The 15,717-nt window shown below is 45.3% G+C and overlaps 1 protein-coding gene across 1 annotated transcript in view; it reads right to left on the bottom strand.

Annotated features, from left to right (window-relative positions):
* Positions 1 to 459: 459 nt before the first annotated feature.
* TRANK1 (tetratricopeptide repeat and ankyrin repeat containing 1) overlaps positions 460 to 15,717 on the bottom strand; it is a 118,529-nt gene continuing 103,271 nt past the window's right edge. Inside the window, exons 19-24 of the mRNA XM_009445153.5 lie at positions 11,974 to 12,077; positions 11,733 to 11,865; positions 8,434 to 8,579; positions 4,545 to 7,591; positions 3,240 to 3,338; positions 460 to 2,015 (exon numbers count right to left, since the gene is read on the bottom strand). Of these exons, the coding sequence (XP_009443428.3) occupies positions 1,915 to 2,015; positions 3,240 to 3,338; positions 4,545 to 7,591; positions 8,434 to 8,579; positions 11,733 to 11,865; positions 11,974 to 12,077 (3,630 nt within the window). The 3' untranslated portion in view covers positions 460 to 1,914. The remainder of the gene's footprint in view (positions 2,016 to 3,239; positions 3,339 to 4,544; positions 7,592 to 8,433; positions 8,580 to 11,732; positions 11,866 to 11,973; positions 12,078 to 15,717) is intronic.

Raw genomic sequence — 15,717 nt, forward strand, 5'->3', positions numbered from 1 at the left:
CACTCTTTTCTCACATTTCCATCTCTCTCCTACACCAGATCATGAGGCTCCTACGTAGTGCGGCATGAAGGTGCTCAGGGTTGAATAGACCTGACTCACCCGGCATTACACAGCTCGTTAGGAACAGGAGAGGAATTTGATTCCAGGTCTCCTGCCTTCCAGGGCAATGTTCCTTGTTGGGAAAGCCCCAGTACATGGTACAGACAAAACTCCTTACTATCCAAACCGTGCATGCTTGGGAGCATCCAGATTGGAAAGAATGTGCACGAGGTGGGCCCTCGAGAACACCAACCAGCTGGGAGTCCTGGGCTGGGCTTTTTCTCTATCCCTTGATTTCTGAATCTCTGAAGGCACAGAAAGCTTCTGTCCTGGCCAGCATCAATCAGCTGACCAGGGGGAACCAGCTCCAAGATTTACCCCCTTACTCTGAGTAGAGACTGGAAATAAAACGGCAGCATGTAAGAGAAATGCTTTAACTTTATAAAAAATGTGATAATACAGCAAGATATTGTTGGGGTTTTCTTTTTTTCTGTCAAGTAAGAAAAAAAAACACCTGGAATAAAAATTAGAAACATAATCTAAGAAAAATTGGAAACAAGCATTTCAAGGAAACAATTTGGAAAGATAAGGAAGAGAAAACAACGAGCAGCATGAGCAGCAAAAGCAGCAGCAACATGGGGGGAAAGCTGACTCTGCTGTGAGGACAGAACAATCAAAGACCAACGTGCACCTTGCCTTCCATACCAGGCTGAGCTGAGGGGTGGGGTAAGGGTGGGCAGTAACCATCAGAGAGGCATGAAGGTTTCCCAAGTGGGATCAGCTGATGGCTGCTGGCTCACTGTGGGGAGAAGGTAGGCAATGGCCTCCTGCAAACGGGCCCAGATCCGCCCTCTTATAAGGCCTGCCAGCCAAGTGGCAGTGACGGATTTGGCTTAGCTGGCTCCCTCCTCTGTCCACTTGCTCCAACCTGCAGCTCTGCAGGTCACCATCCACAGTGATGAGCTCAGCAAGCAGAGACTCATCAGAACGTCAGCCTAAGCTAGGGTAGCGAACTTGCCAGGGAGAACCAAGAAAACTAGATGTACAGGGCTGTGTACAAAACACTTTTTGGAATGTCTGCACCATAGCCAAGGCAGAGTTAGGACCACTTTGGAGAGGCAGCTGGGAATGCTCCCAGCAACATTCCCCAGCCTTTCCCTCTAGGGAAGGGACATCCAAAGAACACTGGGTGAATTCTTGACTACATTCTGAGGTAGTCTAACTGTGACTTGGCACAGGTAGCTAAGAATGATCACAAAAAACAGAAGAAGGGAAGGCAGAAAAGTCGCCACAGAGAGAAAAGGCTAACATCTCTAACAGAAGAAGCTACACTACAAGTGGGCTCAGAGATGACCAGAATGCATCCTGGGCTCGGGGTGGCCAGTGGCAGGGCCCACCCCTGGGCACATACAGCTCTCATAGCACACTTGATGCTGCAGCAGTGTGGCAGGAGATGAGGGAATCCATAGAGAGATTTCCTGGCCCAGAGCAGCAGCAACTGAGGTGAGGAGAGTCTGTCTTAACACCTAGTCCTCTGCTACCAACTCATGTCATGATGGGGATGAGCCAGACACCCCAGGGACCATGCAGTGAGGAGTCCCAACATTCCCTTCTACTACAACTTCTCTACCTGAACTTGTTTGTGGGGGAAACTAATACTGCTAGACTCTACTTGGAAACACTTTAGAGGTGAGGGAGCAATCAGATCCTAAGCCACTGAAAGAGAAGTAATGAGAACAAAAAGCAATGGTGTTGTTAGACTCCCCTATTTTTAAAATGCTAATTCACATTCTTTTCGTCTTCTGCCCCAGCGCTCAGAATTCTAAGTCAGAATGGAATGTTCCGAAGGATGAGGAGGCTGCAGCTGTGTGGACATTAGTATTTTCTCTGCTTTCCACATTTCCGAGAACGCCTTCTAGGCCGAAGCTCACCAAAGTCTTCAACTTCATTTTCATAATCATCTTCCTGAACAATACCTGAAGAAAGAAAGAAGGAAGGAAGGAAGGAAAGAAGGAAGGAAGGAAGGAAGGAAGGAAGGAAGGAAAGAAGGGAGGGAGGGAGGGAGGGAAGGAAAGAAGGAAGGAAGGAAGGAAGGAAAGAAGGAAGGGAGGAAGGAAGAAAGGAAGGAAGGGCAGAATGGTGATTTTTTTTCCCAATCCACTGTAAAATATAGCATCCTAGTAAAACCTAGTGTCTCCGTAATCATTGGTTTAAATTAATGAAATAAAACTTTCTGCCAGGGTTCCAGAGAAAGAGAGATTTCCTTTGAGTACTGATGACTCCCAAAAAGAGTCAGAGTAAACACCCTTCTCCAGAATTAAGTTCCTTTATAGGCTGGTTCCTCTCGCCCTATTTTAGAGGCCTTTTAAATAATAAAGAAATCAAGCAAAAAATAAACTCAGCCATACACTTGAATTGGTATACCAATTCTCTTCCCTTTGAAATACACATCACAAAATCCAAGACCCCAGAAGGGACTAAATGCTAAAGATTTTTTATTGGCACAGACATTTGTGCCAAGTCCCTTCAAGTTTTCCCCACCTCTGGGGTCTGGATTTTCCAGGGGCATCTGGGGTTGATGAAATACTCACAGCAAGAAGGAATGTGGTCCTGTGGCTGGAATGGGCAAAAGAAAAAACATTCTGGATCACATATAACTTGGCAAGATCATTCTGACTGCCAGGAGAGAAAGCGCTTCATTCTACACAAACTTTTAACCCTCTGTAGGAAGAAGCATTTAAGTTTCCCCAGTGATTTTGTTTGTTTTATTCAGAAGTATATCCCCAGGCCCAGAACAACACTAATATGTACTAGAACCTCAATAACTATCCACTGACTTAAATGACTGATTGACACAGGAGAACATTTCTCAAGGGATAGCTTCGCAATGCTTTGTCCATCCTTGGGAGTCACTGCGTTGAGTATGTGCAGTGACTGAGCATTATCAGTAACAGCTCATGAGCAGCAAGAGGTTTATGGCAACTAACATGTGCCCAGAATAATGGCCCTCATAATCAGATAAGAAAACTCAGATATTATGTTGCTAGTAATTTGAGTCACTGGAGGTGATGCTCCTAGACAGTGAGAGTCCACTATTGACATCACTGGGCTGCCCCACTTCAGATTCCCCCCGGGAGCCAGCAGTAATAAGAACCACAGGACCCAAAGTGTTACCTGTCCCCAGAATCAAGACTCCTTACCTTCCTTCTTTAAGCGGGTCTCTGTTTTCATCAACCAGTCTCGTGCATCCCTGACTGACAGGATCAGAATGTTGACCAGCCGAGTCATCGCCTCCTCCGCTTCAGAAACCAAAGAACATGGCTCTGAGTAAAGATGCCATTGCAGGAACTAGAACACCAATTACTAGACCCAGAGTCCCCACGTCCCAAGAGCTGGTCTCTGTGTTTTCCCTGAAAAGAGCCCTCCTTATGGGGTAAGGGACCCAAAGCTGCCTTCTGCTGCTACAAGCATAAACTACAACTAAAGGCTAGCCTGACACCATTACTGTCTGTCTATAGAGACTGCCACAACTGCAAACCTTTCTAAGACACTTGTGTCCAAAATGTCATTAAACCTTAAACTGGAAAGAGTATCTGAATTATGGAACATTTTAAAATATGCAATTTCACTAAGTTTATACATAACTTCTACACAGTGTTGATAAGAAGTAGCTAGTAAAAAAGCCAAGGAACTATAATCCCAGCACCTTGGGACGCCAAGGCAGGCAGATTACCTGGGATCAGGAGTTTGAGACCAGCCTGGCCAACATGGTGAAACCACATCTTTACTAAAAATACAAAAATTAGCTGTGCATGGTGATAGGCACCTGTAATCCCAGCTACTTGGGAGGCTGAGGCAGGTGAATCATTTGAACCCAGGAAGCGGAGGTTGCAGTGAGCCAAGATCACGCCACTGCACTCCAGCCTGGGCGACACAGTGAGACTCCATCTCTATTTAAAAAAAAAAACGGGAAATCTGATTCTAAAATAACATAAGAAATCTATTATAGGCTCACACTGGGTATGACTTAAAGACCCTCCTAAAAGGAAGAGACCAGCTAGACCAGCTACACACTTCCAGATCTTAGTCAGGGGATGAATGGGTCAAGAGAAACTTAAAGAGTTTTCTTAACACTTTAAACATTTTCCCTGTATCTTCTCCACAGAAGATTATTCTGGCAAGAATCATTCTGACTGCCAGGAGAGAAAGCGATTCATTCTACACAAGCTTTTAACCCTCTGTAGGAAGAGGCATGCAAGTTTCTGGAGTACCTGGGGAAACCATCCCAAGCCAAGGATAATGATAAACTTTTAACTGGGGGAGGGGTAATCCAAACAATGAGGTTCGCTATAACTTGAGAATATACATTCCTCATTTGTATTTCTTCTAAGGCCAAGATTCCACCATCCCCAAGTCAGAAGCCACTACAAGGAACTTAACCCTGAGAAATGTCCTCAGAGCCCAGGTCTCACTCTGCCTGGGCCCCCATCTCTGCAGACCCTTACCGCCAGCCCAGGCCTTCCGCCTGTAGAGGTCCTCCACCATATCCGAAACCCTCTTGATGTGCTCCTGGACCTTCTGCAGCATGTGGCTGTGCTCCTTGGAGCCCACGTGACTGTGGATCCATACACTTTGCTCGATGTCCTGCACCACCAGCTTGCCTTCATCAATGGCCGGGTCCACCTTCTCGTGGAAAAATTCTGAGTATCTCTGGTAGGCCACTTGCTGCCTCTGGTGGTGTTCTAGATGGATATGCTGCTCGTAAGACTCGCTGTTCCTCTCCTGACACTCCTCCCTTTCCAGCTCAGCCCTGGAAAGGACTGCCACCTCGGAAGCTGCCCCCTCAAACGCTTTGCTGGGGCTGAAATAGTTCTCTGGGCCACGGGTAAACTTCACTCCACATAGGTCACACTGGGTCCTGTCCACGTCTGCCTTTTTGAAGTTCCCAGCCCTGGGCTCCCTGGCCTCCTCCCTGACACGCTCCATCTGGGTGCCCACTCTTCTCCTCCAACTGATGCACAGAGACACCACCAGGCATGCCCTCCTCAACTTCCGCTGTATGGAGGCCTTCCGTTGCTTTTGGGAAAGAATGGTGGCCAGGACGTGGTCTCGGTCTTCTAATGCCAGTTCATCCATCTCATCCTGGCCAAACTCACACTCAGGTTCAGCAAAGTAGTCCACGGGGTCCAAACAGAGCAGGCGGTTTAGTCTGACCTCCTCATAATAGAGGCCACGGACTATGGACCCTTTGGTGTGCACAGGGTCCCACCGCCAGTCACAGTCCATTAGGTACTCTTCATCCCGCTCAAAGAGCAGGTCCTGCAGTGCCTCAGCCACAGACTTCACATTGACTGCCACCAAGACCCGCTTCACCACCTTCAGGAGCCTCTCGGGAACCTGGCCAGGGCAGTCCATGCTCATGAGCTGCAGCCTTGACTCAATCTCCCGGAAGTGGCGATACAGGAGAGGCTTGCAGTATGGCTGCAGGATCTCCTCAGCATTCACTAGCATCACCAAGCACAGCACCAGTGTCCGCTCAGCCTCACCCGAGACCACATAGTCTATTTCACTGAAGGCATCAAGCAGGACGTTGAAGTTCACATTCTCATAGCCACATAGCACCTTGGCGAGGTAGGAGAGATGGAACCGGAAATCCTGAATGGCTCTTGTCACGTCCTTGGGTTTGTATTCCTGAATGATGGAGAACACATCCCCAAGCTCCTTGTCCTTCTTGCTAAACAGGAACTCCCAGTAGTGCAAGAGTGCAATGTAGCTCTTGGGGAGGCATAGAATGACATTCTTCCAGAGGCGGGCCAGCACCACCCCACAGTGGATGAACTGGAACTCCAGGAGGGCTACTGTGTTTCCAATGCTGGGGATGAGTGGTTCTTTGCACCTCTTGATGAGGACATTCATGAAACGGAAAAAGAGCCTCTTGTAGTCTTCTGGGTTCCTGTACACGTAGAATTGATCAATGCAATTCTCCAGAAGCCGGATGAAGCACAGGTGGGTCTTGTCCATATTTTCATCATCCCTGTTGGGTGCCAGCATGCCAAATTTCCCTTCTATTCCTTTTATCCTGCTGCCTCTCCCCCTGCCCCTTTCATCCTTTTCAGACTCTAGAGCTTTGAGTTCCCTGTTGTAGTTGTCCTCTTCCTGATGGAGCAGCTTTTCAAACTCCTCCGGGTAGTTGGAAGAGAGAAGGAAAGCTTGCATGGCACTCAGCCACAGGTCTGTGGATTCCCGGCGGTTGCGTGCGCTTTCATTTTCAAACAGAAAGTGGATGTACTCCTTCAAAGCAAATCTGTAGAACCGGAAGGATTTGTAATTTGGTTTGAGGATTTCTTTGCATGCCATGGGGTTTTCTGACAACACTCTCTGATGGAAATGCTTAGGGAAAAGGACATCCAGAATGGACTTGCAAAGGCCATACATATCTGTAGACAAAATATAATCAATTTCTTTTAGTTCTTCTGCTAAGATTTTAGGGAATACTTTTTTGGCTTCCAAAAGCAACCCGTTGATTGCCACCAAGTTCATTTTCGACTGAACTAAACACTTGGCTTCACAACGCCGCAGAGGCCTGTGAAAATGTTCACAGTTTTCATCCTCACATTTTAAGCCTACAATAAACCTCATGCAGACTCCTCGGTAGGTCTTCCCAAGCAGGCTCCGTGTGATCTGACACAGCCTGCCCAAAAGGTGTTTGTTTAGGGCTAATTTCACTTGGTCAGTCATTATCAAAAAATGATCTTTTGTTTTTTTCTCTCTCAAGTTCAAATCCAGGTCAAAAATTATTCTTAATATGGGCCCAGGGTCATTCTGAGCTATCTGGCAATACTTGGCATCCACCTGGGAAATCCCAAAAAACTCAAAGCAAGATTTGACCATTTCCTTCTCAGCATTGTTGGTCACTCTTTTGAGAGCCCTGACCAGACTGAGGAGGATTTCCAAGCCCCCTGGAGCCAGGCCCAGAATCTTCTCAGGCTCGGCCTCACACTGGCTGGCTGCTTCGTAGAGTGCTTCTACCACTCCAGCTGAGTGGTTGAGCGTGTCAAACTTGAAGAAGGCATCCCTGAGCTTCTGAAAGTCTCTCAGGATTACCCCTTGCAGGAAGTGGGCCTCGGCAATGCCAGACAACTGGCCAGTTTGATAGCAGATATCAAGTGCTTCTCTCAGAATGTCCTTGGTGTGTTCTATGTCGGAATCCCTGGCCACATTGAGGCGGGCGGCCCCCAGCAGACATGAGGCCTGGAAGTCCTTGTCGGCAGTGAGCCTGGCAGCCTCCAGGAGGCAGCCATGTTGCTTCATCAGCAGGGCAGCCTCTTCTCTCCTACCTTCCCTGTTCAGCAGGTCTGCAGCTTCTGCTAAGCGTTTCCGAGACTTCAAGAACACCAGCTGGTCTTCTATGTCTAGCTTTGAGAGGACAGCCATCATTTCCTTCATCTTATTTGCACTCAGATACTTTGCTGCAGCTTCCAAGTAAAACTGACTGGCAGAATAGGAGAGCTTGGAAATGGGAAGGGTCTTAGTCTTTAGCATTTCTTCATACCTGCAAAGACAAAGGACACAAATGTCAACTTGCCATCACCCAATCAACAGAAAATTTCCTCCAAAATACAGTGCAGAGCAACTTAAATAAAACTCCCACATGTAGATATTACAAAATAAAACCTAAACTTGTCAAGCATTCAAGTATTTTTACAAAGGCCTTATTTTACACTGTTACCAGTATAATAATAATGAATAAATTCCTTATGCTTCAATCAGGAATTGGTGTGCTTAATTAATGAAATATAGTGGAGGTGTAACTCAAACAAGTGGGAGTGAAATCCAAAAGTCAATCTATAGGGCAAATGTTATGCATAGTCTAAATTATCCTTGAAAAACATCTCTTTGGTTCTCATAAAGGCATCATAATCATCTGGGTCTACAACTCTGTTCAGTTTGATAAAATGAGAAAGGATGAAATGGGGGCTGCACATGCATCAGCAATTACACCAGTCTTCCCCTTATTACCCAACTTGTGATTCTTCTCTTTTAGCAGGTGTGCATTAGTTGGGTTCCTGTGAGATTAATGAGGCTCTGAAGGACTCCCCTTTATTCTGCTGATGGAAGTCAGAATATGTCATTATATACACACTCATAACATACTCCCATCCCCCTCAGCCCCCTCTCTTTGTGACACTGCATCAAAGCTTATAAAGAGACTGGAAAATAGAGTCCTGCTCTCAAAGAGCTGCTGACCCAGCACTGAGGCCATCGCTTAAGTGGAAAGGGAGCAATGTGGTCAAACCATGTCAGAAGCAGCAGGATAGCACCACCCAGAGCAGGCTGCCCCCAGAGAGAAGTGGGAGGAAGAGAGGGAGAAAGGGAGAGAATAAAACCACCTACTTTTCCACTGCAATAGCAGCTTCTTCAAAAAGCTCCTCTTGGCAGTACATTTTGAGTGCTAGATCAAATTCCTGAATCTGCTCAAAGCATCTGAAAGCGTCTTTGTAGCACTGGCTTCGCTTATAGAAATAGGCAGCATCTCTTATCTAGGATGGAGTAAATTTTACTTTTATTTAGAGTACTCATGATTAACTTTCTAATCTTAAACCAATACCACAAGTAATAAAGAGGATAGTCATATGTCTGCTTTCTGTTAGAATCCAGTTTAAAACCCTGTAACATAGATAATATTAGGAAAACCAATTACTTAAGGGGAGAAAAATAAAGTTAAATCCCAACCTCACAGCACACACAGAGGTAAGCCCCAGGTAGATTAAAGATCTAAATGTGGAAACTACTGTGGGAAAATATGTGAGAATATCTTTGTGACCTTGAGGTCACACTCAAGTGGAAGGAGTCTTCACGTGACTTCCAAAAATAACATAATCAACAAAACCCAAAACACAAATTTCAGGAGAAAAACTGATGGATCAAACTGATACATCAAAACTGCTCAACAAAAGACACATGAAATAAGCTAAATTTTAAAAAAATAACACCTAGATCAGTACTGTCCAGTAGAAGTTTCTGTGAAGATGAAAATGTATTGTTTCTTTGCTATCCAATCTCACCACTAGTCACATCTGAATGTTGGGCCTTTAAAATGTGGGTAATGCAACCAAGGAACTGAACTTTTAAATTAATTTAATTTTAGTTATTTTAAAGTTAAAGAGTCACACATGGCTAATGGCTACTGTACTAGACTGGGCCTGTCTAGACAAAAAGAACTCTTGCAACCACAAGAAAAAGACTTTCCTCGAGACACAACAGAAAGCTAGGCAAAGGATATAAACTGGCAGTTTACAGTGGGGTAAACTTGAATGACTAACAAATAAATAAAAATGCTCAACTTTACTGACAATCAGAAGAATACAAATTAAAGCCACAGTGAAATACATCCACCAGGTTTGAAAAATTAGAAAATCACAATCTGCTGACTGTGGTCAAGAATGTGGGGAATGCAGAACCCTCATGCACAAAGTGGAATGGCTATCCCAGAAAGCGAAGGGACTGTACTTAGTGAAGTGAAGCATGTGCATACCCTAGGCCAGCAAGCCTGCTCCTGGCAATACATCTTGAAGAAGTATCTCACAGAACCCTAAAAAGACATACTGTGCCAAGGTGCTATGTGTGGGAGCCAGGAGCCAGTGGCAACCTGGAAGTGCCTCACAGGGAAATGAATTCATCAATGCAGTCAATGCCCACTCAGGAATACATGGCTGTCAGAAGCATGGCCAGACCTAACACTATATAGCAAGGGATGGAAAAGGTAAAACACAGAGAAAGATGTCTTCTAGATAAGCCTAAAGTATATATATATATGTATAGAAGACACCACTATTCATTTTTCAATAATGCATGCATTTGAGCACATATAAAAATTTATTAGAATGACTACCAATGAGAAAAGAATGAGAATGGAGACTGGTTGTGAAGAAGAGGATGAACAAAATAACATGCAATGATTGGGCCCCATACCCACCAATGGTGGGCTTGCCATGAACAGGAGAGTCTACTAGACTCTTCTTCCTATCACAGCTCCCATCCAGTTCACCAGCTAATCCTGTCTGCTCGGTTTCCCTAACATTTCCCAGATATGCCACCATCCCACCACTTCCACCACCACCATGGTAGTCCAGGCCCTATCATTTCAGCCTAAGCTGATGCTAGACTCTAACTGGCCTTTCTGCTTCAGCTCTTGCTGCCCTATAGACCTCTTCACAGAGCATCCAGATAATTAGCTTCATGTCAGTCTTCCCATCAAAGCCTTCCACTGGCTTCCCATCATGCTTGAACAAAGCCCAGTCCTTGCCACAGTCACCAAGGCCCTACTGATCTGGCCCTGCCACTTTCTCTTACTCATTTACCATTTCTTGTGGTCATCTCACCCAAACTGACTGGCAAGGTTCAAATCAACCAACTTGGCAGCAGCCTTCTTCTGGATCCTCAGGATCCATCACCTGCCTTTTCCCAGTTCCCAAATGCTTTCTATCCACGGGAAGAAATGTTTATGCAGGTGCCACAAGAGTGAAAGCTTTCCTTTCAGGGATTCCTGTGCCTTGCCTGCCTCTTGCCTCTAGAGAGCAGCGTTGTATCCCTGTTCCATTCCCATCTCCCACATCTTAAGAAGTCACATCCCATAATAAACATGGAACAGGGTAGGCAGCATCTGGAGGGCCTTATCCTCTTCTTCGCATTGACTTGGGGCCACACTTCAAACTTCCCAGTAGGTCCCACTCCTACCCCTCTCGATGCCCAGGGTGCTCTGAGGATCCCATGAGTCACCATATTTCACATACAGACAAGGAAACCCCCTTTCCTACTGAAGGATATTGACACCTGATAGGGGAAAATGCAATGGCCCACAGCTCCTTAAGCACAGTTTCTCCAACTACCTGTGGTAAGGGACCAAATCATTTTAAATTTCCGATCCATCACAGTTGATATGTTAAAAAATGAATTGATGGGAAGATTATCACCACTTGGATGTCAAAGCAATGCCAAATGGCAATAAAAAAATTCTGCTTACTTTTATCTTCTGTGTTAATCCTGCTGCAGACAAATAATAGTTTGTAGCCTGCTGACCACACTGTGAGTAGCTGTGTTCCAGACTAGCAGCTCTGTCCAACAGAGCTTTCTGCAATGATGGAAATGTTCTGTTAACAATGAGCACTTGCCATTGTGGCTAGTAAGATTGAGGATGTGAATTTTTAACATTATTATATTTTAATTAATTTAAATTGTAAATTAAATAGCTACATGTGACTGCTGAATTGGATAGTGCAGATCTAGAGTGATTACTAGGAACACAGCCGAGGAACCTCCATCTAAATGCCAGGCCACTCAGCCAAGGTGACTGAAGACTAGGAACACAGAGAAAGAAAAGGGGTATTCTAAAACCCTTCTGCCCTTTGGCTTGAGCATTTGGCTTCCCTGTGGTTAATATTAGGCCCTGAATATTAACACAGACATTAACACACAAACACACACACACACACACACATGCATACTGTCTTCAGAGCCTCCTCAAAGTTTGCCCAAGTAGTGAAAGTAGGCTTCCCTTAGAGTCGCAGGGCCAGTGTCTCCCTCCTTGGAAGACTGCAGCCTCTTCCTGCTATGAGTAGAGGTCGAGCCTACCCCTCAATCTGCTCAAGTGAAGCCCAGTTTTCCCTGGAGCAGCAGCGGACTAGGAGCCATACCTTTCCCAGCCTCTCGCACAGCTGGGCAGAGAGCTGGAACTCCTTGGCATAGCTCAGACACTTAAGGGACAGTGTTGGCTCTTTGCACTCCAAATAGGTCTTAGCCAATTCCAAATATTCCAACTGCTTTTCCCTAGGGGAAGGAAAACAAAATAATATTTCCATGGAACATTGACCCTACACCAATATTTAACCTGCTACTCCCATCGGAGCAAACCAGAAGTGATCCCAAGACTCTTACTTGGGGCTGACTTTCTTGGATTTCATGCTCAGGGCAGTGTCATGGGCCAGGGCCAACTTCTCCTTCTCAAATGCACCTCCTTTCTGGTAACACTTGGCTGCAACCTGGAATAGGCAAAAAGTTTTATTCCCAGCAAGGTAATGGAGGTCACAGACAGAACAACGGTTAAAGCATGCATTATAAGTTTGTACTGACAAAACATGAAGTCTTGCTCCAGCCCAATCTGAGAAGGAGGAGCAGGAAGGTGCAGATATTCTAAAGAAAGTAGTCTTGGAGGATAAAACCCAACAGTATTCACATTCAGTGGTATCTTTTGGAAGCACCCATCGAAAAGGTACAGAATACGTATTTTTTCAAGCTACCATAGTAACACCCTTATTTAATCTTCCAACAGCCACAGCAATAAGTATCATCCTTCTCATTGTATATAGTTGCTACTTCAGGTCAGAGCCATGGAGCAACTGGCCCAAAGTTACCCAGTGGCTCTTCTGGGCTTTGACCCAGTTGGTGAGTACAACAGCTACTTTGCAGTGTTGGCAGAACAGCTGGAGTACACGTACTGGAGGTAGAAATGGGGATAGAGATGGTATCACAACACATCCAGATCCCTGGGGCATGCAGATCTGTTACCAAATCCTCTGACTATAAGGTAGGCAAACAAATGTCACAGAGGAGTCAGGCTTCACTCTGATCTCCTCTGTGAAAGCAGAGGAGCTGCTTTTCTAAAACAGGGGTGCTGATGCTATGTCTCAAAGCACACAATACATGGGCAGGAAGTTCACATTCTTCCCAGCATGTACACATTAGGTCTCAGTGTGGGCAAGGGAGGGACTAAGTGGCACATGCTGATAAGGTGGACAGGATGATCACTCTCCCCCTTCATGCTATCTGTGTGGGTCTCCTTTCATTCCCGTGACCTGTGCCATTTCCTTCCCATTGCAGGGCCTTTGCACACACTGTTCCTTCTAACTGAAATGCTCTTCGGTCCTTTCCCTGTCTTGTTAACTTCATTCATTCTACAGGTTTCAGTTCAAGGCTATGTTCCTCAAAGAAGGGTTCCCACGCCTCTATTTCCAGGACAGTTGGTTCTGGGAGCAGCTGGTCTCTCATCTGTGACACCTGCAACAGCTGCAGCTGTGCATTGGTCTATGCGCCTGTTTTGCTTACCATCAGATTCCTGGGATCTAAATATAATGCTTGGCCCATAGCTGCTGAAGACTAGGAACATAGAGAAAGAAAAGGGGCATTCTAAAAACCCTTTTTGTTGAATGAATGAATCTTCTGTGGTGGTTCTGAAACATTTATTGACATGCAGCCAAAAACTCAATAAACCACCTGAGTCCTGAAGTCCTTTAGCAGGGTCAAAATAAAGTCAGGTGAAGAGAAGGCTTTTTATAACATTCTCATCTGTGCCGGTTTCCCTAAAAAGATTTTAGATTCAAATATTCAAAAGGTATTTTTAAAGCGATAAATAATTGGATATCCACGGGCAACACATATGGGTAACAGCAACAGTGTTCTGAAGGGAATAAAGGGTAAGATTTTATATAGTTTTCCAATTTCAGACCCATACCTGCTGCCCATATTATCCCTCCCTTCCCTCCCTAACACCCAACCCCTGCCCCACCAAAAAAAAAAAAAAAATTCTTGGTTTCATAACAACGGCCAAACATTCAGTATTTCTTTCCAATTCTAACAAGGATGGGCAGTGAAGAAAATTGTGAGGCTTGGTCAACTTCTGCAGCTAAATACTACATACTTAGGAAAATACTTTCCAGACCTACCCAAACCTACAATAGCATAAATTGTACTTTTCACCCCATATAATACATTGCCAGGGTGGCCACAGTACTTAACTCCTCCCTGTATCTGTCCACACCCCCTTACAGTGTAACTTTCCAGCTTCTCCCATCAAGAGTGCTGCCTATTTACCCTCCCGTCCGATCTAGGCTGAGACTTGCTTTGGCAACAGAATTCAGCAGAAGCGGCACTGGGCCAGTTCCAAGGCCAGGCCTCAAGGGGCCTTGTGTGCTTCTGTTCACGTTCTTTGAACCCTGCTCAGGCATCACGTGAACAAACCCAGACTAGCCTGCTGGAGGAGTAAAGAAATGTGATCCAGGAACCCCAGTCACCCCTGTCCCCGCTGTCCCCTGAGCCAAGAGCCAGCCAACCCCCAGAAGCAGACATGCCCAGCTGACTGCAGACACATGAGGTGCTCAGCTGAGCACAGAACCACTCAGATGAACTCAGCACTGCCAATCCATAGAACTGTGAGCCACATAAATGACTTGTGTTAAGCCACTATGTTTCAGGATTGTTATGCAGCAAGAAGTAACTGATAAATCCCAGATGTAAGTTATATGCTACAGACTTAAAGCAATTTCCCTGAAACAATAGACAAAACTCTTCGAAGAACTGGAGCTGAGAAAACATTGGAAATTCCTTCTCCAGGCATGTCAGATCACAGATACCTCACATTGTGGCTTCCGTTAAGTCCTGAACTTGTGATTTCATTGTCCTCATCACTTCCCAGAACCTTTACTCAGGCCCAACTCCATGAAATTCCAATGAGAAGAAGGATCATTAGAGAAGCAGGACAAGCCCTCCATAGAAAACACTGTTGCAAAACATTTGTTCCAAAGCGGCAAGAGAAAGTGCAGATACTTTTCCTGTAACATTTGAGGAGCTGGAGCCTCCTAACATGAACACTGAGGTGTAGAAAGAAAGATGGTGATCTTTCCAAAACCCAGATCCAGTTGTTGTTTCAGAAAACATCATCTGCAGCTGCATGCATGGGGAACTCCAGGTGCCTGGGGTAGAGAAATCTTAGGGAAATGAGCATTTGGTATGGTCATGCCTGTGGTGTCAGACACTGCTGTTAGTTACCCACAGCAGTTCCTCCTCTCTTTCTTGCCTTTTGGCAGAACTTACCGCCCACAAAAGGTTAAAACTGCCAGATGAGATTGCTCTCCCAGACTCTCTTGCAGCTAGGAAGGTGTATGTGACCTAGTACTGACCAATGAGATATAGAAGGAAGACCACTGAGGACTTCATGATAAAAAAAATAGAGAGATCAATGAGAAGAAAGTGCCTGCACTTCATTCCTGCTTGGAATTCTGCTGAGGGAACGGAGCACTTGGAACTGCCACAGCAGCCATTAGGCAACCAATGAAAGGGAACATCTCAGACAAGCTGCAGATGACACAGGGAAGAGATGGAATGAGACTGGGCCCATGTTGACTTTGTTGAACTGCAGAACCAACCCTAAGACCTGACTTGTTGTTATTAGATTAAAGCAAAAAAAAAAAAAAAAAAGCACTCTTTTAGTAGGGTGTTTAAAACTTGCAGGTGAAGTCATCACCACTATTTCAAGGGAGACACACATCCCAGCCATGGTGCCCCACCCAAAACCCTATGATGTGCAGGAATGCTGACTTTGGGAAAAGCCACGTGGCTCTTTAACCTGGTTTCAAAATGTAAAGAGGTCTGCTACAGAGATAACACTTCCTGGAAGAAAACTGCTCAGGACCACTAACACGGCTTGTAACTGGAAATTGGTCAGTGCGGTGTAATAAAAAGGCTTAACCTATCTTCACCAGACTCAGATTGGCAATGAAATCTGTTTGATCAATTTGAAAAAAATCAAATGAAAGATCAATCTTTTACTGCTTTAAAATGCAGTATGATGATAGCAAAGCTTTTAGGCATAGAGTACAGGAGGGAAAGAAAATATATACAAGGATT

Source organism: Pan troglodytes, chromosome 2, assembly GCF_028858775.2.
Source record: "Pan troglodytes isolate AG18354 chromosome 2, NHGRI_mPanTro3-v2.0_pri, whole genome shotgun sequence".
Taxonomy (NCBI): domain Eukaryota; kingdom Metazoa; phylum Chordata; class Mammalia; order Primates; family Hominidae; genus Pan; species Pan troglodytes.